Below are 25954 nucleotides of genomic sequence, written 5' to 3'. Positions count from 1 at the left end.
TTCAGATTAAAATCATATTTAATACACCTTAAAACCGTATCATAAAAATATCGAGCATGCCACAGTGTTGCATAGTCCCCGTTTTGTTCGGAAAAAAGGGAGGACAAAGGTTGCCGAAAGACAAAACTGTCTCAAAACACAGACATTCATTGCCCTGGAACGCATATTTGCTATAATAAATTTTCAGATATTGCAAAAATATTCACAAAAAATTATTCTAATTATAAGTAACCGCGTAGCTCACCCAAAAACTATGAGATTTGACATTCGCAGACCTCACGCTACACTAGCGCCTCTAGCGGCGAGTTCATACGCGATAGCCCTCATTGGTGTGAACTGTCCCGTGATATTTATTTATGTTCCAGAGCGGGGCTTACAAGAAGCCAGATGTTAACAGCAGCCCCCGACACACCGCGCGGCCGTACCAACCTAACAGGTGAGTAGAAAAAAATCGCATTCAGTCACTTTCTATCTCCGTCTTATACTAATGCACAAAGTGATGTAAAAAAAACCCGCCCAAGCCGAGTCGGACTCGCGCACGAAGGGTTCCATACCATTACTATACAACATTATGATGTTAATATTGCGTATGGTCTATTTCTGAAATGAAGGATACTAAAATGACAGTCTGAAATGTCAAAAGTAAAAAATAATGTGGCCAGCATAAAAGGAGCAGTGCTGCTCCATGATTTCGGTTTTCGTAAATAACCGATAAAATGTTATTTTTATAGCATTCAATATTCTAGTTTCCATTTTGAAAATATAAATGCGCTTTTACGATAAAGTGAAAAATCTAAGCACAGGTAAAAATACAGTGTTCATCACTTAGTGCCAACGTAAAAAATAATACAGAGGGGCTACTACAAAGTAGAAAAACGAAGTTCGTATGGCACCGTCCCTTTCACTCGCGTGTTAAATGAGATAAGCGTATTCTCATATTATTTTATTTAATGTAAAATTTACTTAGAATTAAATTGAAACTTAAACATAAACATCTATTAAAAGTCGAAATATCTCGAAAGCGGTCGCATTTTTTATTAACCTATTTTACCTTTTGTAGAATGTCCTAAGTGTCCTACATTTTATACATCACGGATCCGTTCATATCTTAATATTTTAGATAAAGTTATGTATGCGGCTATACATAACTAGGCATTAAAACACTCGTACTTTAATGCCTCTCATTATGCACCAGCCACATAAATAACTATTGTGTTGTGGCCCTGAATGTGTTTCGTCCGTAGGGCGGGCGGCGGGTATCTGAGTGCGACGGCGCAGCTCACGCGCGGCGGCGAGCTGGACCTGAGCTCGCTGGCGCCGCGGGTCTACCCTGAGAACAGGAAGAGCATCCTCGTCAACGGATACCCGGTGAGCTCGCTTGGAACGATCAATTTTTTTCTATAATCCACCACCGGTTTCGGAAAAACCTCTGTTGAGAGGGATCCGGCGAGAAACTCAACAAGGTATATTTTGCAGGTGGTAGGACCTTGTGCAAGGTACGCCCGGATTGCTACCACCGTCTTGCCTTGCACTGTGTGTTTCGGCGTGGAGAGTTGACAGCCGGTGAAATTACTGGCACTTGAGGTATCCCAGCTTAGGTTGGCAACGCGCTCTGCAATACCCCTGGTGTTGCAGATTTTATGGGCGGTGGTCAAAATAAAAATAAAAAAAAAAATTTTTTTTTTTTCTGGACACTGCTCGGTAATTGGCCATAGATAACCTTAATCCAGTACCCAAACACGTTACGGTAACAGGTCGTATCAATATATGGTTTCATAGTACGATACGACTTTTTAGAATATATTTCAGAACTTCATTCCCGGCGTGCTGAAACGACAATCGCACCAATCATAAGTAATCGTCTGTTGCATGTGAAATTAAATTAACCAATGAGAATGCGTCGTTTATGACTTTTATGAGGTGTTTGTTTTCTTAAACGCATAATATGCAAAAATACTTTAATTTTTTTAAGTATGAAAAACGCCACAGCATCGCAGCAGGTCGGACATGAGAGGGCGTTTTTATTTTTTAAATGTGATTGGGTACTGGCCACTAAGAACGGACTCTTACCTCTCTATTTACCGGCCCGGATAATATGGGCACGAAAATACCGATCCGACTATTCGTGACTTTCTATGGGCGTGTGCAAGAAAAATCGGGTCTGTATTTCCATGACGCCATTATCCGGGTCGGTAAAGAGTGTCACACTGCAGGAGCAACGCAGTTTTGAATTGTTATTGTTTGTTTTGTGCTAAGTGTTTTTTTATTATTCGCTGTGGTCGTGAAAAGCACAATGTTGGGTCTCGGCCAAAAGTGTAATAGATGAACTCGTATTATAGTACTAAATCGTTCATCTATTTGCTTACTTTACAGCCTCTACAACAATGTACTGTTCAAAGTCAAAGTCAAAATATCTTTATTCAATTTAGGCTATAACAAGCACTTATGAATGTCAAAAAAAATCTACCACCGGTTCGGAAAAACCTCTGTTGAGAAGAATCCGGCAAGAAACTCAACGAGGTATATTTTTTTTAAACATATTTACAATATTATTAAATGATATCTATCTATACATCAAAGTATTTAACACAACTTTATTTTTAACACAGTGGGTTCGCTATTTGAAGGATCGCTAATGCGGATCGGAATTATTTCCAAATATCCCTGTCCATGATATAATCATTAACTTTATAATACGCCTTAGATATTAATGTCTTCTTGACAATAGATCTGAATTTTGTATCCGTTTCATTATATTTATTAATTATATATGTTCTTATTATGTTTGTATTTTTCTTTATTCAATTTAGGCTATAACAAGCACTTATGAATGTCAAAAAAAATATACCACCGCGTTCGGAAAAAACCTGTCTGAGAGTTGAGAAGAATCCGGCAAGAAACTCAACGAGGTATATTTTTTTAAACATATTACAAATTATTAAAGATTTTATCTATAATTCAAGTATTTAACCTACTTTTTTTTACCATAGCTTCGCGGTGAAGGATCGCTAATCGGATCGGAAATTTCCAAATTCCTGTCCGAATAACATTAATTATAATACGCCTTTGAATTAATGTCATTCTTGACAAAGGGCTAAATGCGTTGAATTCCGGCCCAAGTTTATCTTGTTGTTAGAGTATTCTTTTTCTTTAGTGGTACGCATATAGGCTGGGATGATGATGATTTGTAATTATATTATTATGAAAAAATGACTTTCTGCCAAGTTTCTTGCGGCGCATTCTTCTTGGCAATGATGGTCTTTCCGAAAGCGCTGGTAGTTTAAAAAATTACGTGTAAAAGTGCCCATTGCGGCCTATTTACTGAATAAATCATTTGAATTTGAATAGAACATTTTATGGAATTTTATTTTAAACACTGTCTCTGTTAATTAAAATAATGGCGTTAAGAATAAAAAAAATCAGTGCTTATTTTGTTATTGCCAGGTGATGACTTGCTACGCGACTTCGGCTCCGGACAGCCCGAGCGCTGCGCCTGCGCCGCTGCCCAACGACGTGTTCGACTACGTCTCGCAGAACGGGTCAGTTCATGCCAGCTGTTCGATACAGCGCCATCTATACTTCATTTGATGAACTAGATAGAGACAAAGCTCTGCGCAGGGGGCGACACCAGCGCAAATCCATGACAACGTCAGTTCTCTTTTTATTTTGTCGCCATGATAGATCATGACCAAAGAGTGTGTTCTTGTAAGGAACCCTTCGATAACTGGAGATCACTGGTCCTAGGTGTCTATTAGGATAGCCCCGTGGTCCTTGGCATTGCACTCTCTCAGCATAAGGAAAGCCACTCACCTTGGTCTGCCCTCTGGCGCCTGCTGTCGGTTATATTGGCACAGAGTCCAAATCGCCACACACACACACACACACAAACACATCAATGTCCAAAATGTATGTAAAAATGTATCCCGAAAACCGAATCAATATCTCGGAAGGAAGTCCAGCAATTGGAGTAAAAAGGTCGGCACACACCAAAAAACCGTGCGATCCGTATGTTCGTTTGCCTCTAACTGAGCCAGCTCTTTTCCGCCGACCGACCGTAGACTGTGTTGTGACTTGCCCTCATGTTAAAAGATTACAATGCCCGAACAGAGTGTTAGTACCTATACAAATCATGATACATTTATTAGTAACAAAATAACATGATATTTCACATGGATAGTAACGATAGAGCTATATTTTGAAATAATACGATATTATAATTTTTTTACTTTATTATCACCCCAGCAACAACAGCCAATCAGAATCCACGCTGGAGGGCACCAAGAACAGTCAGTCGGACGCCACCAGCCAATGGGTGGACGACTCGTTCCCCCCCGCCCACCACTCTGCTGGCCGCCCTTTCCCCTCCACTTCCAAGTACGGTATGCCGTCTACGTCCAAGACCTATGAAGAGAACGACATCATGGACAGGTATGTAAACAAAAAGTTATTTTTAACGAACTCTCTGTCTCTAATTTATTTATGTGGTAATGAAAATTTGTCAATACAATAATCTGGTAGTGATGATCTGGTGGGCCGGGCAGGATCGTCTCCGCAGGCAGAGTTTTACGGCAGAGGTTAAAAGGTTTTAGGAGTATAGTAAAAATCAGCTGGGGGTCTACTGACAACAGTCAAACTTTGAAGTGCTCTGCGAGAATAAAGTTTGAGGACCTCTTGTTTATGACATTGACTTCAAATTCGGCACCGTGCACGTATAGGTAGAGTCATTCACGATGACGCGTGCCGTGGTTCTTATTACAATGTCATTAATGTCTAATTTTGATAAAATCACGCGTCTTCGTGGATGGCACTAGGTATACAGTCAGCAAAAAACATACGTTTTTTTATTTTTTTACAATGGCTTTCACTCTTGCCGTAAAACCTTATATTAAAAACCGGGCAAGTGCGCGTCGGACCCGCGCACCGAGGGTTCTGCGCACATTTATAGGTATGTAAACGGGAATCGTGTCTTGAAGATATTTCTCGCTTTTTCCGAGTGCTTTAATACATCCAGTGTATGCAGAGCCCTACTCTTAAGCAAAATGTACGCAGTGTGGGTCAGTTATATTGGTCGTGATATTTACACCAAATTTCATGATATTCCAAATTTCATGATTCTGAGTTCACGGGAAGTACCCTGTAGGTTTTCAGTGGACTGCTATTTGTATGGAAACACGTTGTTTAATGACTGTAATTTTTGATTGCGTTGACTTAGAAGTTTGATTTTTTCAAAGCTTCAAGGGACCGCAGATTTGAGTATTCGATATCAATTTCAGCTTGATGCCTCCACGCGTTCCCGAGAAAAAGGCTCTTGTCAGACAGACAGACGGACAAAATGTGATCCCATAAGGGTTCCGTTTTTTCCTTTCGAGGTGCGGAACCCTAAAAATGATTCTCCTGTGACATATTACTGTATCGCCCACTTGATTCCAGATCCCTGAACTCGAGCGAGAGCTCGTTCAACGCGCTCTCTGTCTCGCAGTACGACCGCCGTTTCGACTCCGGCATCGACACCGATCGGAACGACGAAGCCCGCTCCACCATAACGGACCTCATGACGCGCATGTCTTCAGCCACCATATCCACATCCAATCTCGTGAACAACCTGACTTCCCGCATCGTCAAATCGGAGATACGGACCAGTATAGTCAGCATATCCTCGTCCAGGATTGAGAAGAAGCGTGACACTTCGAACATGTCTCTCAGCACGTTGTCGGTTAACAGTGAGACCTCGGTATCGGATAAGAGTTCGAGTCAGGATGTGAACTCGGAGAATGTTACGGAGAGACGCGTCAGCCCGCCGCCCGTGAAGACGGTGTCGACCGGCGCTATACCTAAGAGCATCAGCTTCGATGCTACGGCGGAGAAGAGTCAGAGGTGAGTGCACGGAACCTGCAGGTCGTTTCACAAGCGCTGGTATGGATGAATTGAATGAGTGAATGATGCATTAGATACAGCGGTCCGCCCCGGCTCCGTACGGATATAATTTTCAAAAAAAACTGGCCAAGAGCGTGTCGGACACGCCCAAAATAGGGTTCCGTAGCCATTACGATAAAATCAAGTAATATTTTTCTAAGAATTTCGTATTTTATACGGAATCTTCCAAGTTTAGGCACTTGTCCCACCGCCGACGATGAGCGAGAAGCGAGCAGAGCGAGTAACTAGGAACGAGTGGGCGAGCAGCGAGAAGCGAGTGTTCGAGCACGACGGGTGGTTACTCGCTCCACTCGCTCGAGCCGGGCGGCCGCCAAGCTAACAGCGCTGAGCGAGTATAGCTGACCTAGTTTTATAGCTCACCGCTTGGACCATTAAGTTGGATTCCCATTAAGTTGAATTTCAAATTCAAAAATTCAAATTCAAATCATTTATTTAGTAAATAGGCCGCAATGGGCACTTTAACACGTCATTTTTTAAACTACCAGCGCTTACCTCGAAAGTTGAATTCCCGTTAAGTTAGATTCCCATTAAATTGGATTCCCCGAAAGTTGAATCCCCATTAAGTTGTATTCCCCGCAAGTTGAATCCCATTAAGTTGGATTCCCCGAAAGTTGAATTCCCATTAAGTTGGATTCCCCGAAAGTTGGATTCCCATTAAGTTGGATTCCCCGAAAGTGAATTCCCATTTAGTTGAATTCCCCGAAAGTTGGATTCCCATTAAGTTGGATTCCCATTAAGTTGGATTCCCCGAATATCTGAGCTCACGGTGGCGTTAGTATTAACGCCATCTAGCGGATATTTCGCTTCTGATGAAAACCCTCATGGTTTCATTGTCTGTCAAGTGCTATCTGTCTGTCAGGCGGCGTACGGGCGGCGACGACGGTATCGCCGGCAACCTGGACGAGCTGAAGAACAACGTGAAACGTTCCGGCGGCAACTTGCTGCACAAGATAAAGATGTTTCGGCAGAAGGGACGCGCGCACCACCCCAACGGTAACTGACTACTACGAAATACCAAAATCGAATGTCGTATCGTACAGTCACCAGCATTAATATCTGGCACAACGGAGCGTGCAAAAATATCTGTTACGTCTTTCTGACTCTAGAAATAGTGTCGTATCAGAAATCTGTGTACGCTTATTGTGTCAGATATTGGTGCTGGTGACTGTACCGTACCTAAGATTGGTTTATTTGGAATCTTTTTGTATTTTTTTATTTCAATTCCAAATTTTTACTTTTACGGTCATCCCGTAAAACCTAATAATGAAAACTCCAAACGAGAGAATCCGATAGAGTCGCGACAGACAATAAAACAGAAAAATAAGACCATCACTGGGATCGAACCCAGTCCTCGGTACTCCGTACCGTGCTATACCGCTACACCACTGATGGTCAACGACACAATTTGCACCTCATATCTCAGCTTGCAAATAAACCAATCTTAATTTGCCTTAGTAACGATATCTCTTGTCCGGGTGAGCGGTTAGTTCCAATGGAGTGCCGAAAAAAGTTTCTCGATGAGGGCTACGGCATAGATGTCGCTAGCGTCACTGCTTAAGTGACTCAGTAAGAAACAAACAAGCTGAGATATGAGGTGCATAGGGGAAATTCGTGTCGGTACCGTTGACCATCAGTGGTGTAGCGGTATAGCACGCGGTACGGATTACCGAGGACCTGGGTTCGATTCCCAGTGATGGTCTTATTTTTCTGTTTTTTCTGTGCATCTATATTTCAGTTTATATTTTCAATTTAGGTTGTACCGTACCTCTCACTGTCGTGTTAAGTAAAACCTGACGCGAGGGCAGTAGGTACTTCTACGTTTCATATTGCAACATTCTTTACACTTACTTTATGATTATTTTGCAGGTGGTAGGACCTTGTGCAAGGTCCGCCCGGATGGCTACCACCATCTTGCTCGCTATTCCTGCCGTGAAGCAGCAGTGCTTGCACTGTTGTGTTTCGGCGTGGAGAGTAAGACAGCCGGTGAAATTACTGGCACGTGAGGTATCCCATCTTAGGCCTCTAGGTTGGCAACGCGTCTGCAATACCCCTGGTGTTGCAGATGTTTATGGGCGGTGGTGATCTCTTACCATCAGGAGACCCAATTACTCGTTTGCCATCCAGTAGAATAAAAAAACCAAAAGATGCCTAACAGTCATATTGACAACGGTGTCGGTGATGTTATTTAAAGTAATATTTTCTAATCCCTCAGTCAGCATTTTCTATGACAAATACTTTTATACATTGTTAATTATTTTCCTCCCAAAGCTATGGATAACCTTCGGCATTTTAACGCACAAAAACACTAAACACTTTAAAATACCACGCGCAAACAACGTTAAACTTTGACAGCAATGGACAGATGACATTTGAATTTAGTGTTACCAGTGCAAGAAATTAGTTCTACTGGTTTTCCGCAATATGGCGAGGTTTTTTATAACTATGGTCAGTCTTTAATATTACCAGGCAAAATACGAAGTTCGAATTTTGCACTTCGTTTTATGGGGCCTGATAGCTAGAGGGCTCTGCGGCGAAGCATGGCATCGTCGCAAGTTGTCTGTATTGTATTTCTAGAGTGAATAGGCTGTTACTGAACCTGTGAGATACTACAGTATCCGGCTATAAAGATTTGCACACGGTCTTCTGAAAAAGACAATGAGGGCTATCGTTTGAATTCTCACTAGATGGCGCACTGTTGCGTGAGGTTCCGAAATGTCTTTCAAAGTCTGTTATTACGCGGGTTAACAAAGTTAGATTAAAATCATATTTAATACCTTTAAAACCGTACCATAAAAATATCAAGCATGCCACAGTGTTGCATAGTCCCCGTTTTGTTCGGAAAAAAGGGAGGACAAAGGTTTCCGAAAGACAAAACTGTCTCAAAACACAGACATTCATTGCCCCGGAATTTTTTTGGTATTAATTTAAGATATTCAAATATGATTTAATCTAATTTGTTTTCACGCCCGTAAAAAACTATGAGATTTGACATTTCGGAGACCTCACGCTACACTAGCGCCTCTAGTGGCGAATTCATTCGCGATAGCCCTCATTGGCTGTTCACGACGATTTGCGAACACTGGCGACCTTCTATCAATCATCGTGTTTATTAAGTGACGTTTATATCACCTTTATAGACTTAATTAGTATACGTCAAATCAATGACACGTAAACTTCGCATATCTATAGAGAGCTGTTGCAGCTACTAGATAAAGGATAGTTCCTTCTTTCTCCTATAGATGCCATCGTACAATTTAAAGTTTGGGGGTTTCAACAACTCTTTATTATAATTATCATCTAAACGCGTCCGTGCTCTATTGCATCTGTACAACGACTGACAAACGTCACATAAGTAGTGTGACAACGCTCTACGAAGCCGCAAGTTAGCCGAGTCTGCCTTTCCAAATACCGATGTGCAAGCACTGCTGCTTCAGGCAGGATTAGCGAGCAAGATGGTGTAAGCAATCCGGCGGACCTTGCACAAGGTCCTACCACCTGAAAATATTACAATAGTCCAATACTTACAATAGAAGACAAATAGTCGTAAACTCCGCCATATCTCTATCAAAAAATAACGGAGTATAAATGGCGCTTAACTTGGTCATAAGCATGTCGTGTTGTCGCCAGACATAAAGTTGTCCGAGGAGGAGGCCCGCAGCGACGACGGGTCGCGGACGGAGCCCGCGCCCGCGGAGTCCTCGGACGACATCCTGGCCAAGTACCGGCGGAAGAGCTCGACGGACTCCAGCCGGCAGCGGCGCGCCCAGCGACGCGTCTCCGACGTGCCCGACGCGGAGCTTGACAGGCGAGGAGCACTCTTTGAGAATGTCAAAATCAACATCTTGCAAATATAGTAGATTGTACAGCGAGGGTGTAAAATGAGTAATTTTGCGCGAGACGTTCGTATTCCGGCGAGGGTGGATAGTCGGGTACAGAGTAAAAAAATAATGTTCGAGTTTCACAGTCTGTTTTGCTTCCGTTGCGAGGAAATTAAAAATGAACAATGGAAAGTTAAATAAAGTAAAAAAAAAAAAACAGTGGAGACCATTGTTCATTTTTTAGTTCTGTTTATTTTTTAATATAAATTATGAATTATTAAAAAAATATAAACTTGTTGTACGTGCTATTTGTGACTATTTCGCTTAACGCACTAGAGCATAAAAAGTCATTTTATGCCGCCTAGATAGCGTAAATACGAATTTTACGAGCATGAGAAGTGAAAGCCTTATTTGTGTACAGAGTCGAGGGCGTGCTGGACCTGAACGACCCGGAAGTGTTCAACAGCATGAAGAAGAAACTTCGGCTCGTGCTGTCCAACCCGGATCTGCTTTGCCTGGAATACGTACCTAACGTGAGTATTTACTGCAGACATGGCCTGCCAACTCCTACAAGCTATATTTAATACAAAAAAACAGCAATAGATGGCACTACCATTAACATTTGTAAATTATAAAATGCGAATAAGCCGAATTAAGTAGAAATATTGAGATTAAAATAAAGACTAGCATATTTTATAAACACAACTTCACATCAACCCTAATTCAACTCTTTAACTTGAAGATAAAAAACACATAAATTGAGTCAATATGATTTTAATCTAAACTTTGTTTTCACGCCCGTAATAACAGACTTTGAAAGCCACACTTAAAACCTCACGCAACAGTAGCGCCATCTAGTGAGACAAAAAACGATAGCCCTGCCCTCATCCAGCCTATATACGTCCCACTGCTGGCACAGGCCTCCTCTCAGATCAAGAGGGCTTGGGCCATAGTTCCCACGCGGGCCCAGTGCGGATTGGGAACTTCACACGCACCATCGCTTCGCAGGTTGTGCAGGTTTCCTCACGTTGTTTTCCTTCACCGCAAAGCTCGTGGTAAATTTCAAATGTAATTCCGCACTTGAATTTCGAAAAACTCAGAGGTGCGAGCCGGGGTTTGAACCCATGACCCTCTGCTTGAGAGGCGATAGGTCAAACCACTAGGCCACCACGGCATGTAATTATATTCCCTATCAAAATATAATTAACAACTTTAATTTAGTAAGTTAACACGTGTGAACCAGCCTTCGCGTTATGGTGGCCGCGGACCGGAGACGAGCTGTCGGTAGGCCTCCAACAAGATGGAGCGACGACCTGGCTAAGATCGCGGGATCGCGGTGGATGCGGAAAGCACAAGACCGGTCTGAGTGAGCCTTGGGGGAGGCCTATGTCCAGCAGTGGACGTCTTTCGGCTGACATGATGATGATGATGAACCAGCCTTCGCTGACTTGAGCTCTGCACCCTTAGCGTTGCACGAGCACGTCCCTGGTGGAGTGGGTGCGGGCGGCGGGCGCGTCGGCCGCGTCGGAGGCGGGCGCCGCCCACGCCGGCGAGGTCGCCCGCGCCCTGGCGGCGGCGGGCGCGCGGGGCGAGCTGCTCGCGGCCGCGCTGCGGGCCGACCTCGCCGCGAGACGACCGTACGCGAAGTATTTGGCGTCCTGCCGGGCTGCGCTCACGCATATGCTGCACGCGTTGAGACGGTCAGTGACACATTTTGACGACCAGATGGCCTAGTGGTTAGAGAACCTGACTACGAAGCTTGAGGTCCCGGGTTCGATTCCCGTGTCGGGGCAGATATTAGTATGAAAAATACGGATGTTTGTTCTCGGGTCTTGGGTGTTTAATATGTGTTTAAGTATGTGTCTATCTTATATAATTATATTTATCCGTTGCTTAGTACCCATAACACAAGCTTTGCTAAGCTTACTTTGTGACTAGGTGAATTGGTGTGAATTGTCCCGTGATATTTATTTATTTATTTATAATCTATATTAATAATTTCGTCAAGGGGTACGGTAGACTCGAACGAAATGCACATCATATTGAAGAGCGTAAAAAAATTAGTCAATCCGAGTCGACAACTTGTAGGCGGAAAATTCGGATTATCGAGTATTTTCAATACAAACTTGAATAAATTACTAAGTGTATAATGGCGTTGCGAAGTAAACATGTCAAAGTCATCACATCAAAGTGGCGTTAGTGTCACAGGTTTGCATTTCGTTCTCCATTGTGACCTCTTAAGGGCCCCACATACGGTACGATTCGTCGAGTTTCATCAGATCGATCGTACAGACGAACCGTACCATATATGGGCCCTTTAGGTCTAATTTCTTTGATTATGAGACAGAGACATCATAGTTATTTGGGCAAATAAGATTTAGGAGAACTATCTACTGGTGAAATACCGATACGTAGGTTAGCTGTGAAAGTACGTTTGTGATAACATTAAGACTGGGAATATCAGATTTTTCGATAAGTACGACAGTCTTTACAGTGGCAAAAATATTTTTTCAAACATTATTATTATGAGTCTACATTTTACCCGAGTGAAGCCGGGTTTTCATCTAGTAGTAGATTATTGTCGTGGCCTGGAAGTAGCCAATTGCTGGCTGAGTATGAGTATTAAACGGACGAGCTTGCGAGTCCGTTTAACTAATACGAAGCCAGCAATTGCTATTCCAGCCGAGACTAATATAAAGCTTTTCTCAAAAATGGTGAATAATTCTGAAATAGAATAAACTTTTTCTCAAAATATATTATAAAATTTAATTTTATTCCAATATTTTTCTTATGCTTTTCCGCCTTTTTTCATTAAAAATAAACTGCAGGTGTATTTTTCCACCGAAAACACCACAAGCTATTTCAGACCCAATAGAAAAAGTCCGGAGTTCCAACAAATATCTGATACCGGCCATTAGACTTGGCTGTATACGACTTGTGCCAACATTTCCATGGCCTTTTTAACTTTAAAAAAAATGTGACTGATTGCAGACGCGCTAATTCATTATTGTCGAGCTAGCGCGCGTGCATCTTTTTAACTTTTTAATTTTTCGCTGATCATAAACTATGCACTTCACCTTCTGATATGTAAAGAATAATGTCAAATTTTACGGTCATTTTTGAGAAAATAAATAAATAAATAGAAGAAAGAAAGAAAGTTATTTGTGTCACAAGGGTGCAAAATGGTGTATTTACGGCGAGGGCGTACATTGAATCCAGAATGTAACGAAGGATTCTACAATAGAATCCTGAGCGTAATGAGGGATTCAAGTGTTAACGTCCAAGATGAAAATAATTTTGCTCCCGAGTGGCTCATATAACTTTTCACACCGAGCATTAAGAAACTTAAAAAAAAAACCTTAATAGTATTAAAGAACAACCGGCATAGAAAATGGTGTGGCTTTACAATTAATAACTTCAAAAAATGGCATTTGCAATAAAACACTTAGAAAAGCCTTGAATAGAAAAGTTGCACTTTGCTCCCTCTCGTCAGGGAGGAAAAGTTACTTTTCTGAAGGAGAGGTGTGAAAAGGTTTATTTTGGCTCCATAAGTACCACCTAAAACTAAGACTAGAACTAGCACTAAAACTATGTTACTTGGTGACACGGCAGGATACCAAAAAGGGTCTCCACTCAGCATGTGTTGCCGCACATTATGTGCAGTAACGCTGGTTGTCTGTGGAGCCCAAAATAAATATCACGGGACAATTCACACCAATTGACCTAGTCCCAAAGTAAGCTTAGCAAATCTTGTGTTATGGGTACTAAGCAACGGATAAATATAATTACAAAGATATAGAGACATACTTAAATACATAGTAAACACCCAAGACCCGAGAACAAACATACGTATTTTTCATACAAATATCTGCCCCGACACGGGAATCGAACCCGGGACCTCAAGCTTCGTAGTCAGGTTCTCTAACCACTAGGCCATCTGGTCGTCTAAACATGATTCTCTATCGTTTGCCCGAATGTATCGTTTTCTAGAATTTTGATTTGCCATAAAGTAATTTAAAATTGTTTTTTTTGGAATCTTTTTGTATTTTTTATTTCAATTCCAAATTTTTTGTTACTTTTACGGTCATCCCGTAAAACCCATATCGAAAATAGAAACTGAAACAGATGCACAGAAAAACTAGAAAAATAGACCAGCTCTGATCTCAAGTTATATCCCTTATATGGTAGACATTACTCCGTAAATGGTATGGTGTCCTATTATCAATCTGATATTTGAATATGTTACTTTATTTCAATGTTATGTTATATACCTACTTACTCTATATACACTACAGTGTGTGTTTTGCGCGTACGTACGTAGTCGGGCCAATCAACTATTTTACCGACACTTTGGGCGTCTCCTGCGTTACCAAAATTGTATCTGGCGTTACCAAAAAATCGTACTTCCAACAAGATATTTTACGGTTTAATAGGTTGAACTTACGTAGGATGGCATGTATTCATGTACACCATCTATTAAATTACAGAAAAAACATGTTTACTTACAAAAATCTGCAATTGTTTGAAAAATGTCGCGGACAGATTAGTGTCGGTAAAAAAGTTGATTGGCCCAGTCGTTTTGCAGGTGGTAGGACCTTGTGCAAGGTCCGCCCGGATTGCTACCACCATCTTGCTCGCTAATCCTGCCGTGAAGCAGCAGTGCTTGCACTGTTGTGTTTCGGCGTGGAGAGTAAGACAGCCCGTGAAATTACTGGCATTTAGGTATCCCATCTTAGACCTCTAGGTTGGCAACGCATCTGCAATACCCCTGGTGTTGCAGATGTTTATGGGCGGTGGTGATCTCTTACCATCAGGAGACCCACTTGCTCGTTTGCCATCCAGTCGAATAAAAAAAAAAAAGTCGCGGGTAAACGCGAGCCAAGATACAGTGTCAGTTACAAACCCAAAAATACAAACTGAGACATGGATGCACAGAAAAACCAGAAAAAGAGACCAGCGCTGGGAATCGAACCCAGGTCCTCAGTTTGTATTTTCGATATGGTTTCACGGGATACCCGTAAAAGTAACAAATTTGGAAATGAAATAAAAATACAAAAGACTCCAAATAACCAATCATAATTTGATTGCTTAGTAGCGACATCTCTTGTCTGGGTGAGCGGTTGGTTCCGAAAGAGTGTTGACGTCTCTCGATGAGAGCGAAACATAGATGTCGTTAGTGCTGCTGCATAAGTAGCGTAAGTAGAAATAAGGAAAAATTCGTGTCTAAATTCCTGTCCAGCGGTGGTGTAGGGGTTATAGCACGCAGCACGGATTGCTGAGGACCTGGGTTCGATTCCCAGCGCTGGTCTCTTTTTCTGGTTTTTCCGTGCATCCATGTCTCAGTTTGTATTTTCGATATGGTTTCACGGGATACCCGTAAAAGTAACAAATTTGGAGTTGAAATAAAAAATACAAAAAGACTCCAAATAACCAATCATAATCAGTTACAAACACTCCGACACTGAGTACAGCGGTTATGTTCGCAGGCAAATCAGCCAGGTGCGCGGCGAGTGCGCCGCGTGCGCGCAGACGGCGGCCGCGGGCGCGCGCGCAGCAACAGCTGGAGCGCGGCGGCGCGCTGCGGCGGCTGGCGCGGCACCACGCGGCCGCGCACGCGCCGCCCGGTGAGTGGGGGGGGGTCCAAATGAGGGCTATCGCGTATGAATTCGCCACTAGAGGCGCTAGTGTAGCGTGAGGTCTGCGAAATGTCAAATGTCACTGTTTTTGGGTGAGCTGCGCGGGTTTCTTTATAATTAGAATAATTTTGTGAATATTTTGGAATATCTGGAATTAATTATGGCAAATATGCGTTCCGGGGCAATGAATGTCTGTGTTTTGAGACAGTTTTGTATTTCGAAAAACTTTGTCCTCCCTTTTTTCCGAACAAAACGGGGACTATGCAACACTGTGGCATGCTCGATATTTTATGGTACGGTTTTAAGGTGTATTAAATATGCTTTTAATCTAAACTTTGTTTTCACGCCCGTAATAACAAACTTTGAAAGCCATACTTAAAAACCTCACGCTACAGTGCGCCATCTAGTGAGACAAAAAACGATAGCCCCCATTGTATTTAGGTTTAAAGTAATTTAGTTTTTTTATGTCTCGGTAGATGGTGCTGTACTTGTTTAAAACATGCTAACGTTAGGTCGCTTTAGAATATATTTAGTTGATGTTAATTTTTGTGTGCATGAGAAAGAAAGATAGAGAGAAGAATACGGTATTTGACTACTTTGTATATGTTTTATAAATTAAAACTACACAATGCCTGTTATCGAATAGATAAACAATTTTTAAGCTAACTTTACAAATAAAAAAGTTATAAAAGTTTGAAATTCAAGATTAGACAGAGAAAGACATACTGGCATGTGACGTCACACGCCAGTACCGCCATACTTGCTGCATAGAGAAAAGCATTTGAGAAAGAGACAGGTATATACATTTTTCAATAAATCACTATATATCCAATTTTCAACCGATTTAAATTTTCTCTTCGCTAAACACTATCTGTATATCTATATTTTCATAATAAAATTAAGATATGGCAAAAGCAGGAGTTGTCAAATACCGTATTGTAGTAGGAGCAAAACAGTTCAATTATATAAAGTCCAAACACAGTACTGACTTTCATTGGCCTGTAGGAGTTTGTCCAGGGGGGGGGCTATACTACGGTTAAGGACTTTAATTAGGTACCTTAAGTTTTCTGGGATAATCCATATTCTATTTTTTTTAAACGACAACGAGCTGTCGGTAGGCTTTCAAGATGGAGCGACGACGTGGTTAAGATCGCGGGATCGCGGTGGATGCGGAAAGCACAAGACCGGTCTGAGTGGAGAGCCTTGGGGGAGGCCTGTGTCCAGCAGTGGACGTCTTTCGGCCGACATGATGATGATGATGATGATGTTTTTATCGATAGTACTTATAATGTAGCTCACTACTGTAGATAGATGTTTTTATTCGCTTCTTCTTCCCTGTTAAAATATGGCTTTTCTGTCCTAATTAATAGGACAATTTCGCCAGTGTCAAGGTAAACTCTCTTTGAGAGGGACGTTGTACGGTGATTGTAGTTTTTGCAACTTGATAGTAAAATTCCAGAAACCACGCGGAGACAACTTGCGCATTAAAGAATGACATACACAAGAGCAATATAGAATTTTGGGATCACTGTTCACTGTTAAGGTTAATCGCGGCACAAAACACTATCAAAATTATACTTCAACTAGCCAAAGAAACAGAAATAATAATAATAATATTCGCTTGCCGTTTTATTGTAAAAATAAATTGAATCTTTATTTCGTCAAACCACACGTTTCGTGAGATTAACCCTTTTCTAGTGCATATAGCGACCACATAAATGTACACAAATATTCGACCCTACTAAATTTACAATATGGTACAAAATCAATTGAAATCGTGAAAATATTAATCATTTTTAATTTAATCACTCAGGTAAAGTAAAGAGTATAAAACTATGAATAATTTCGTGGTAGCATATCTTAATTCGCAAGGCCTGGAAAAGGGTTAATAGGTTTCGTGCGTTGATCTGTTTTATTTAGAAGAGAGGTCGTATTGACAGCTGAGCTGACAGTTGTCAAATGTCGCAGTACAATGTACATCGACACATAGGTGCACACACACACCTACACACGTGCGTACGTACGGCGACATTTGACAACTGACAGCTGTCAAACCGACCTCTTTTTTAAGTCAAAACTGGTGGCGTTCTGCAGAATCAACCGCCATCAAGGGGAATAATAATAATAACAGACCAAGGCACAAAACCTAGTAATAAACATAAGTTAGGTTAGTTAGGAAGCAATTCAATGGTGCGTGTGAAGTTCCCAATCCGCACTGGGCCCGCGTGGGAACTATGGCCCAAGCCCTCTTGTTCTGAGAGGAGGCCTGTGCCCAGCAGTGGGACGTATATAGGCTGGATGATGATGATGAAGTTAGGTTAGAGTCGCGTCAAGGCGCCAAGCGCCTCAGCCACGCGGAATAGGAGCTCCGCGTAACTCCGTCGACTTTAGTCAGTGAATTTTAGACCACTTGTTACCTAGACCAGTTGCTACTTACACCAGCTGCCTTTTAGATGAAGATACTAACCCAGTGAAGGTTTGATCGTACAATACCGACCGATTACCGAATAATTTTGTTGCTGTCAAATAAAATAAAGCTGAGCCTTCACTCGACAGGAGGCGAGCTCGTCGACGAAAAGGCGAGGCGGCTTATGGCCAACATTAAAACAATGACGGCGGACGTGAAAAATGACCCGTCGTGGGAAGGTAAGGGATAAAAAGCTAGCTTATATTTGAATTATACAGCACCCGGCGATGAAGATTGCACATCGGTCTTCGGATAAAGACAATTGGCTGTTCACGACGCTTTCCGAACGCTGGCGACCGTCCATCAATGATCGTATTTATTAAGTCACGTTTTATATCAAATAAATACTGCACCTTTATGGACTTAATTAGTTTACGTCAAATTAATGACATGTAAACTTCGGATATCTATAGAGAGCTGTTGCAACTACTAGAAAAGGATAATAATATAATTTAAAGTTTTGGGGGGGTTTCAACAACTCTTTATTATATATTTTCATCTAAACGCGTCCGTGCTCTATTGCACCTGTACAACGACTGACAAACGTCACATAAGTAGTGTGACAACGCTCTACGAAGCCGAAAATAGCCGAGTCTCTTTCCGAAGACCGATGTGCAATCTTTATGGCCGGGTACTGTACTACATATCGTCACTCACTACTTTGAAAAAATCTCGTGTCTAAAATCAATAATGTCAACAAAATTTAACCTTGACATAATCATCATGATCGTAAAGTTCACTCGGAAGATTTTTCTATTTTGAGGTACGAGTTTTTTTTAAAGTAGTGACGATATTATACATTCGTGGAATTGGAAATTCTGGGAACTGCACATTCGGAGAATTGGTCGTTCGGGGAATTTCACATTCGGTGTATGTTAGACATGGGTAATCTCAACTCCGCGAAGTGATCTGGCTCACTAGATCCAGCTCCGGTGTCGGTACCGAATCCGCTTATTGAATCCGACTCCTTTATTGACTCCGGTTCTTTCGAGCGATTATTAATTTATCTATGGCCGATGCGGCCCGCTCGGTTCGGTCGGTCGGTGTCGGTACGGTACCCGCTGACTGAACTGAAGTACAGATTCGTGAAAGAGAGAAAGATTCGTTCGTTAGTCCAAGTCCGAGTACCGAACCGAACCGACCAACCAAACATAGATAATAAGATCCAAGTCCAAGATCCGATCCGCAGGGCTACTACGAAACTCCAAAATCGAAAACCGTGTCGTGCAGTCCCTCTGAGACTTATACTATTTAATACGAGAGCGAGAGGGACGGTACGATACGAACTTCGAGTTTCGTAGTAGCCCTGCCGATCCGATCCGAGCCGAGCGAGAGCGAAAGCAGGCGGACGAGCGAGTGAGTGAGCGTGACGGCGATCACGAGCGAGGCGAGCCGCTCGATCCAGTCGGAGTTAGTAACTCCGGAGTCAATAAGATTTGAAAGGAGTCATTAAGGGATTCGGATCCGCTTGAGGATCTGACTCTTTTGAATCTTCAGATCCGGATTTACCCACCTCTAGTGTATGTACATTTAATGTTGTACGTAATGGACGTATTGTGTCGTGCGCAGGCGCGTCGGCGGCGCAGCTGGAAGCGCTGGAGACGGCGGTGGAGCGCGCCGCGTTCGCGCGCCTCTACCTCCACGTGCTGTTCCCCAACGGGGACGGGGACATTGCGCGCGACCAGTAAGCACCCATACATACCCTTTTTCTACTACAATGAGGGCTATCGCGTATGAATTCGCCACTAGAGGCGCTAGTGTAGCGTGAGGTCTCCGAAATGTCAAATCTCATAGTTTTAGGTGATACGCGAGTTTATTTATAATTAGAATAATTTTGTGAATATTTTGCAATATCTGAAATTAATTATGGCAAATATGTGTTCCGGGCAATGAATGTCTGGGTTTTGAGACAGTTTTGTCTTTCGGAAACCTTTGTCCTCCCTTTTTTCCGAACAAAACGGGGACTATGCAACACTGTGGCATGCTCGATATTTTTATGGTACGGTTTTAAGGTGTATTAAATATAATTTTAATCTAAACATTGTTTTCACGCCCGTAATAACAGACTTTGAAAGCCATACTTAAAAACCTCACGCTACAGTGCGCCATCTAGTGAGACAAAAAACGATAGCCCTCATTGGCTCTGTGCACGACATCAGCGCCACCTAGCGTCCGCAAGTTTTTTGGCTCTGATGCTCTCACGTTTTGAAATTTCATCGCGACATTGTGACAAAAATCAAACCTATGACGTATTAATTTATAATACAAATTACTGTGATACCGTGATTTGGGTGACAAAAGGTTGTGAATTCATTTTTGGTCATTAAAATTATTCAAAATTTGTTTACTTACTTCATGTTTAGTTGTACTTTTACTGTAAAACGAAAAGATAAAGCTGTCTTATTGGTTCTTTGAATAATAGTAAAATTATATAATTGTTCTTATATCGCTGGTAATAATTAAATATCGTTTATGATCAAAATGAGTATCATTTTAAACCGGTTTTGTGAGTATCACTCAATATAAAATTAAATTTCAACCACAAACCGTTCCTTAAGCAAAAAATTGTTGCTGGACATGTCCGAGATGTAGAGGAATTAAGAACAAAACAGGACAGTGTTCAATAATTTAAGCTTGCATCATAACACAAACATCTGTTACTAAAAATTAGGTAGTTAAAGTCCAGACAAATTGCTTTGTAATGACAAATTCATATGAGTATGACAGATGACAAATCCTAGATTATTTCTTCTTTTGGCCACTATGAGCGCTGCGATAGATTTCATTACCCCCGCCCAGTACTTCGCACCCTCCCAATACTGTAATCTGTGATTTACTTAATCACGAACAGTAATATAACAGCATACATAACAAAGATTCTGAAAAGTCTATATTGAAAATACAAACTGAAATATAGATGCACAGGAAAACTAGAATAAGACCATCACTGGGGATCGAACCCAGGTCCTCGGTATTCCGTACCGCGTGCTATACCGCTATACCACTGATGGTCAACGGTACCGCACGAATTTCCCCTATGCACCTCATATCTCAGCTTGTTTTTGTTTCTTTTTTAGCCACTAAGCAGTGACGCTAGCGACATCTATACCGTAGCCCTCATCGAGAAACTTTTTTCGGCACTCCATTGAACTAACCGTTCACCCGCACAAGAGATGTCGTTACTAAGCAATCAAATTAAGATGGTTTTTTGGAATCTTTTTGTATTTTTTATTACAATTCCAAATTTTACTTTTACGGTGATCCCGATAGAACCTAAATTGAAAATACAAACTGAAATATAGATGCACAGAAAGACCAGAAAAATAACAAATCTTATTTTCTGGTTTCTGGTAAAAGTAAAATTTGGAATTGAAATAAAAAATACAAAAAAAAGAAACAAAAAACCAATATTAAAGTCTATATTGTCTATTCCCCATTACAGCACTGTATCGTAATGTTGCTAAAACGATACTGCAATCGCTTACTTTTTTTTCTTAATTCGTACGTTTAGACAAGTTAAGGTGCAGCCCGTTATATATTTATAGCCTGCCAACATAAGTAACGCGTATTTTTAACATCGTCACAGGCTAGTAAACGTTAATCAAAAACAAAATTTAACTTAGACAAATTTTGATATTTTCATATTTCTCACTTGTTTAATGTTGTTTATCTTCTCTTTGCGTTTGCTATACTTTTTACTAAAGTATGAAAACGTTTAAAGTTTACTATTTCTCTAATTTTGTATAATAATTAATGTACCCAGGCGAAGAAAAAGTAATGTATGCAACGTTGTATAAAGTAAGTCAAAAAAAACAATTTTGTGCAGGGTCCTGGCGGAGCACATCCGGCGGCTGGCAGCGGGCATGAGCGCGGCGCGCGCGGGCGTCGGCGCGCGCCACCTCTGGGCGGCGCCCTTCCCGCGCGCGCAGCTGCTGCTCGCCCACCTGCCCGTCTACCGCACGCCGCGCGACAAGGTAACACACGGAGCTTTGTCACCGCACGACGCGTGATTAGGTAACACACGGAGCTTTGTTACCGCACGACGCGCGATTAGGTAACACACGGAGCTTTGTTACCGCACGCGGCGCGATAAGGTAACACACGCACGGAGCTTTGTTACCGTACGACGCTTTGTTACCACACGCCGCGCGACAAATTTTCGCTTTTGAACTGCTAACTTTTTTTTATTAGAAAAAACACATTGACTTGTTCAAAAACAAGGTTTGTCGTACAATGTTTAAGTAACATAAATGTTTCGTTATTTCTATTTTTTCTATTAGTTAATAATCATGAATAATGAAAAACTGATTTATAAATGCTCAATTTATTTACGTCCGTTTACCTAATATTTTCTCGTTATAGTGAGATAAATTGTGTGTTGCGCTCGGCTATAAAATTGTTTATCTACATGCATATCATAACTTCCCTATTATATGTTCAGAAACGACTATCAAATGGCCTTTATTAAGAAACCTGTTATCTGCGGGTGCATCTTAATGTTCACATTAAAGTACAGTGCGTCTTAATGTTTACGTTAAAGTATCGGTAATACTTTTTTTAATAATGCATATCTGTACATATTATAGAAAACTTATGATATGCATGTCGATAAAGTTATGTATGCGGCTATACATAATTAGGCATTAAAACACTCGTGTGATCTTATTATGAAACTTGCCTTCCGCTCGTTTCATAAAACCACACTAGTACTTTAATGCCTCTCATTATGCACCAGCCACATAAATAACTATTAACGTCTCGTGCCTTGAAACCCTCGACCACGCTCAGGATTCTTCTTTTAGACTACTCGCTTCATTCGTAGTTCGCACCTAGAATCCTTCGCTTGCTCGGTATTCAACATAAGCACCTTTCCGCCGTTGCATAACAATCAACCATTGCTTGCAGGTGCAGTGCGTGATGCGTTGCGTGACTTGCGTGATGGCCGTGCTCGGGCTGACGGAGGGCTCCGCGCCCTCCGCCGACGACCTCACCCCCGTGCTCGTCTATATCATACTCAAGGTAAGGCGAAAGAAAGAAGACATAATTTATTCACTATCACAGGGGACACAAATACAACGGACTTTCAAAGGGCCGGCAACGCCATGAAGATTTCAATGAGCCATGAAGGAATTGCCTTAAAACCATTACAACTACTAATTTTTTTTTATTCGACTGGATGGCAAACGAGCAAGTGGGTCTCCTGATGGTAAGAGATCACCACCGCTCATAAACATCTGTAACACCAGGCAGCCAACCTAGAGGCCTAGGATGGGATACCTCAAGTGCCAGTAATTTGACCACGCCGAAACACAACAGTGCAGGCAGGATTAGCGAGCAAGATGGTGGTAGCAATCCGGGCGGAACTTTTACTAGACTAGCTTTTACCCGCGGCTTCGCTCGCGTGAACCATAAACATTTCAAAGAAGCAAGCAATCAAGCAAGCTGCAAGTAACTCATCTAAGCACGCTTGCAAGTGAGCATGTAATTTTGGGACGCTCGATTATAATGAACACACCCCCACATTATTTTGAACATGAAACTACCGTGAGACTCACTCATATTAAATGATATTATAACGGATAACTCACGTGTTAAACCGAGTTTAGCTCGACATGTTTCGGGCTATTTCGTAGCCCTTCCTCTCAGCCGCAACACCGCTCTACTCTTACTTGAGTCGTGCGAGTAGAGCGGTAGCGTGTAGTATGCGTGTTGCGGCAGCCGCCGAGTCGCGTGCTCCTGAGAGGAAGGACTACGAAATAGCCCGAAACATGTCGAGCTAAACTCGATTTAAGACGTGAGTTATCCGTTATAATATCATTTAATACCCCCGCATTAGTTCCTAGTTGACTACGGAACCCTAAAAAACAGTTGATTGACCCGATTCCGTGACGCAGGTGAACCCGCCGTCGCTCCTCTCGACCATTGAGTTCGTGAACACGCTGGGCGGCGCCGCGCTCCAGGGCCCGGCGCTCTATTGGTGGACGCAGTTCTGCGCGGCCGTCGCCTACATCAAGACTATGGATTACCCGCGACACGACTCCTAGCGGCGCACGCGCCCGGTGAGCGCCCAGACCACTCATACAGGCACTTGTCCCACCGCCGACGATTAGCGAGAAACGAGCAGAGCGATAGCCGAGGATCGTGCTCAGTGGCGTGCCATGGGAGAGGCCTATGTCCAGCAGTGGACGAACATAGGCTGATGATGATGATGATGACATGATGAGCAGAGCGATACAAACTTTAATTTGTTGACTGTACTCGTATTGTCACCCAAACAACATTTGCATACCAAATTTCAAGTCAATCCAACTACTGGAAGTTGGTCGAATTTAACTTCCAAGTTTGATTACAGACAGACAGACAACGGGACAGGTGAAATAAATAAAAAATTGTAAAAAAAAACAAATGTTCCCGCAGAAAGAGCGAGAAAGACGTCGATCAGCTGGCTGGACAGAGTCAGACAGCGTAAAAAATGAATATTGGAATTTTCTTCTAGTCAGTCGATTGTGTAACATTTTAAAAGGAACCTGGGGGCCTACCATGATCTTTTCATTAACGATCCAAACGCAGAGCAATTCAATTTAGGCACCTAAACTGAATCGTCGAAATTGGTACCACGACGTTTATTTCTCAGAGCTGAGTCTCAATGGTTTACAAGTGAATGAAAGACCGATATTGTCTCTGGTCCGAAACTGAAACGCTAAGTCGCGAAAGGGATGCCGCTATATGCAAACCAAATATTGTATACTAAAACCTCTTTATTTTGGAATAACTATGTCATTCCGTGTTCTTAGCAACCGTTATGTTGATTACAAATAAAATGTTTACGCTGTCACTAATCCACGAGTCTCTTTTCTTACTGAAAAGTTAGTTTTATGAATGAGGAGTTAAGAAGCACAATGTTATAAAACTTGAATAAAAGTTTAATAGTTCTTGAAATTCATTAGTTGAAAAAAAGCGATCCAAAAGAATTGACAGAATGAGTAACTTATACTGAATCGCTTAATTTGACACTGAAGCGATTCAATTCCCACTCAAGTTAAGCGTCATGGTACGAAAACCGCTTGAAGTGAGTGAATGAAAATGTCTGTATCGCTGTCGCTGAACCGTGCTTGAACTGGTCGTGGTACGAAACAGCGATGCAGTTCAGTTTAGAGCCTAAACTGAATCGTACTAAGAGAGCGTGGTAGGCCCCCAGAAATCAAATTGTTTAATCTTTTTGTTGCAGCAACCTGGGCGTGTTAACAAGAATAATATAGAAATCAACCGGTATCCTTCTCTACGCCGCGAAAGGGCTAATACTATATAAATAAATAATTATAATATACACATAATATAATGATATCAAATAATTATTAATATAAAAATGCTTACTCTCATAATATTTCGGATAATCATAGTCCGAAAACATGGTCGGTGACTGATGTGATACCTCATGTAATTTCCACCTTATTTAAATAGAAACAGGCGTGAAAAAGGGGTAGCGGAGCTCCTGAGGGCGCGGCCACATGAAATCGCTCGACGCTCGTTTCCAGCGTCAAATCTGGTCACGTGTCATATAGCGATAAAGCTTGAATTGTTGAGCTTTATCGCTGGAAGAAAAACCTTCATATTCGGCAAAAACACTGTTATTTATTTTGTTCATTCACTCCTATTTCTTTTATTTGTACCACTGCTACGGCTGCTACTAAATGAGATTAAGAATCAGCTTCCAAGACCAAGAGCATTCCTGCAAGAAGCCATCTTGTCGCTGCTGCTCGACGCGGCGACTTGACGCTACTTTTTAGAGTCGCGGGAAATTCAAAATCACCTTCAAAATATGGTCACTTGACCAGATTTATCGCTGCAACCGAGCGACGATAGCGTCTGCATGTGGCCGCACCTTAAGTCATGTTTTTTTTTTATTATGACGCAGGAACATTAGTGTATGTCTTTCGTCATAAATAAGTTTAGAATAACCTTTTGAATACGCGTGTTTTTGCTTGATAATTATCATCCAATTTACAAACGTATCGGAATGTATATAAGGTGCAGAACATGAGACATGGACAGTCGGCGGCCATGTTTATTTACAAGGCAAGGACGCGATTCTTTGTATC

The 25954-nt window shown here is 41.8% G+C and overlaps 1 protein-coding gene across 1 annotated transcript in view; it reads left to right on the top strand.

The window, feature by feature from the left end:
• Positions 1–25521, top strand: part of Gapvd1 (GTPase activating protein and VPS9 domains 1) — a gene marked incomplete in the record, with an annotated part of 63807 nt that extends 38286 nt beyond the window's left edge. Inside the window, 17 exon segments of the mRNA XM_074104970.1 lie at positions 368–436; positions 1245–1368; positions 3445–3539; positions 4243–4428; positions 5431–5874; positions 6794–6927; positions 9562–9739; positions 10174–10285; positions 11220–11452; positions 15239–15293; positions 15295–15376; positions 17945–18034; positions 19425–19539; positions 21682–21829; positions 22761–22874; positions 23750–23914; positions 25084–25521. Of these exon segments, the coding sequence (XP_073961071.1) occupies positions 368–436; positions 1245–1368; positions 3445–3539; positions 4243–4428; positions 5431–5874; positions 6794–6927; positions 9562–9739; positions 10174–10285; positions 11220–11452; positions 15239–15293; positions 15295–15376; positions 17945–18034; positions 19425–19539; positions 21682–21829; positions 22761–22874; positions 23750–23899 (2329 nt within the window).
• Positions 25522–25954: the final 433 nt, after the last annotated feature.

This window comes from Choristoneura fumiferana, chromosome Z, assembly GCF_025370935.1.
Source record: "Choristoneura fumiferana chromosome Z, NRCan_CFum_1, whole genome shotgun sequence".
In the NCBI taxonomy this organism is placed as follows: domain Eukaryota; kingdom Metazoa; phylum Arthropoda; class Insecta; order Lepidoptera; family Tortricidae; genus Choristoneura; species Choristoneura fumiferana.
The sequence above is the reverse complement of the archived record's forward strand: the minus strand, read 5'-3'. Positions and strand labels throughout refer to the sequence as shown.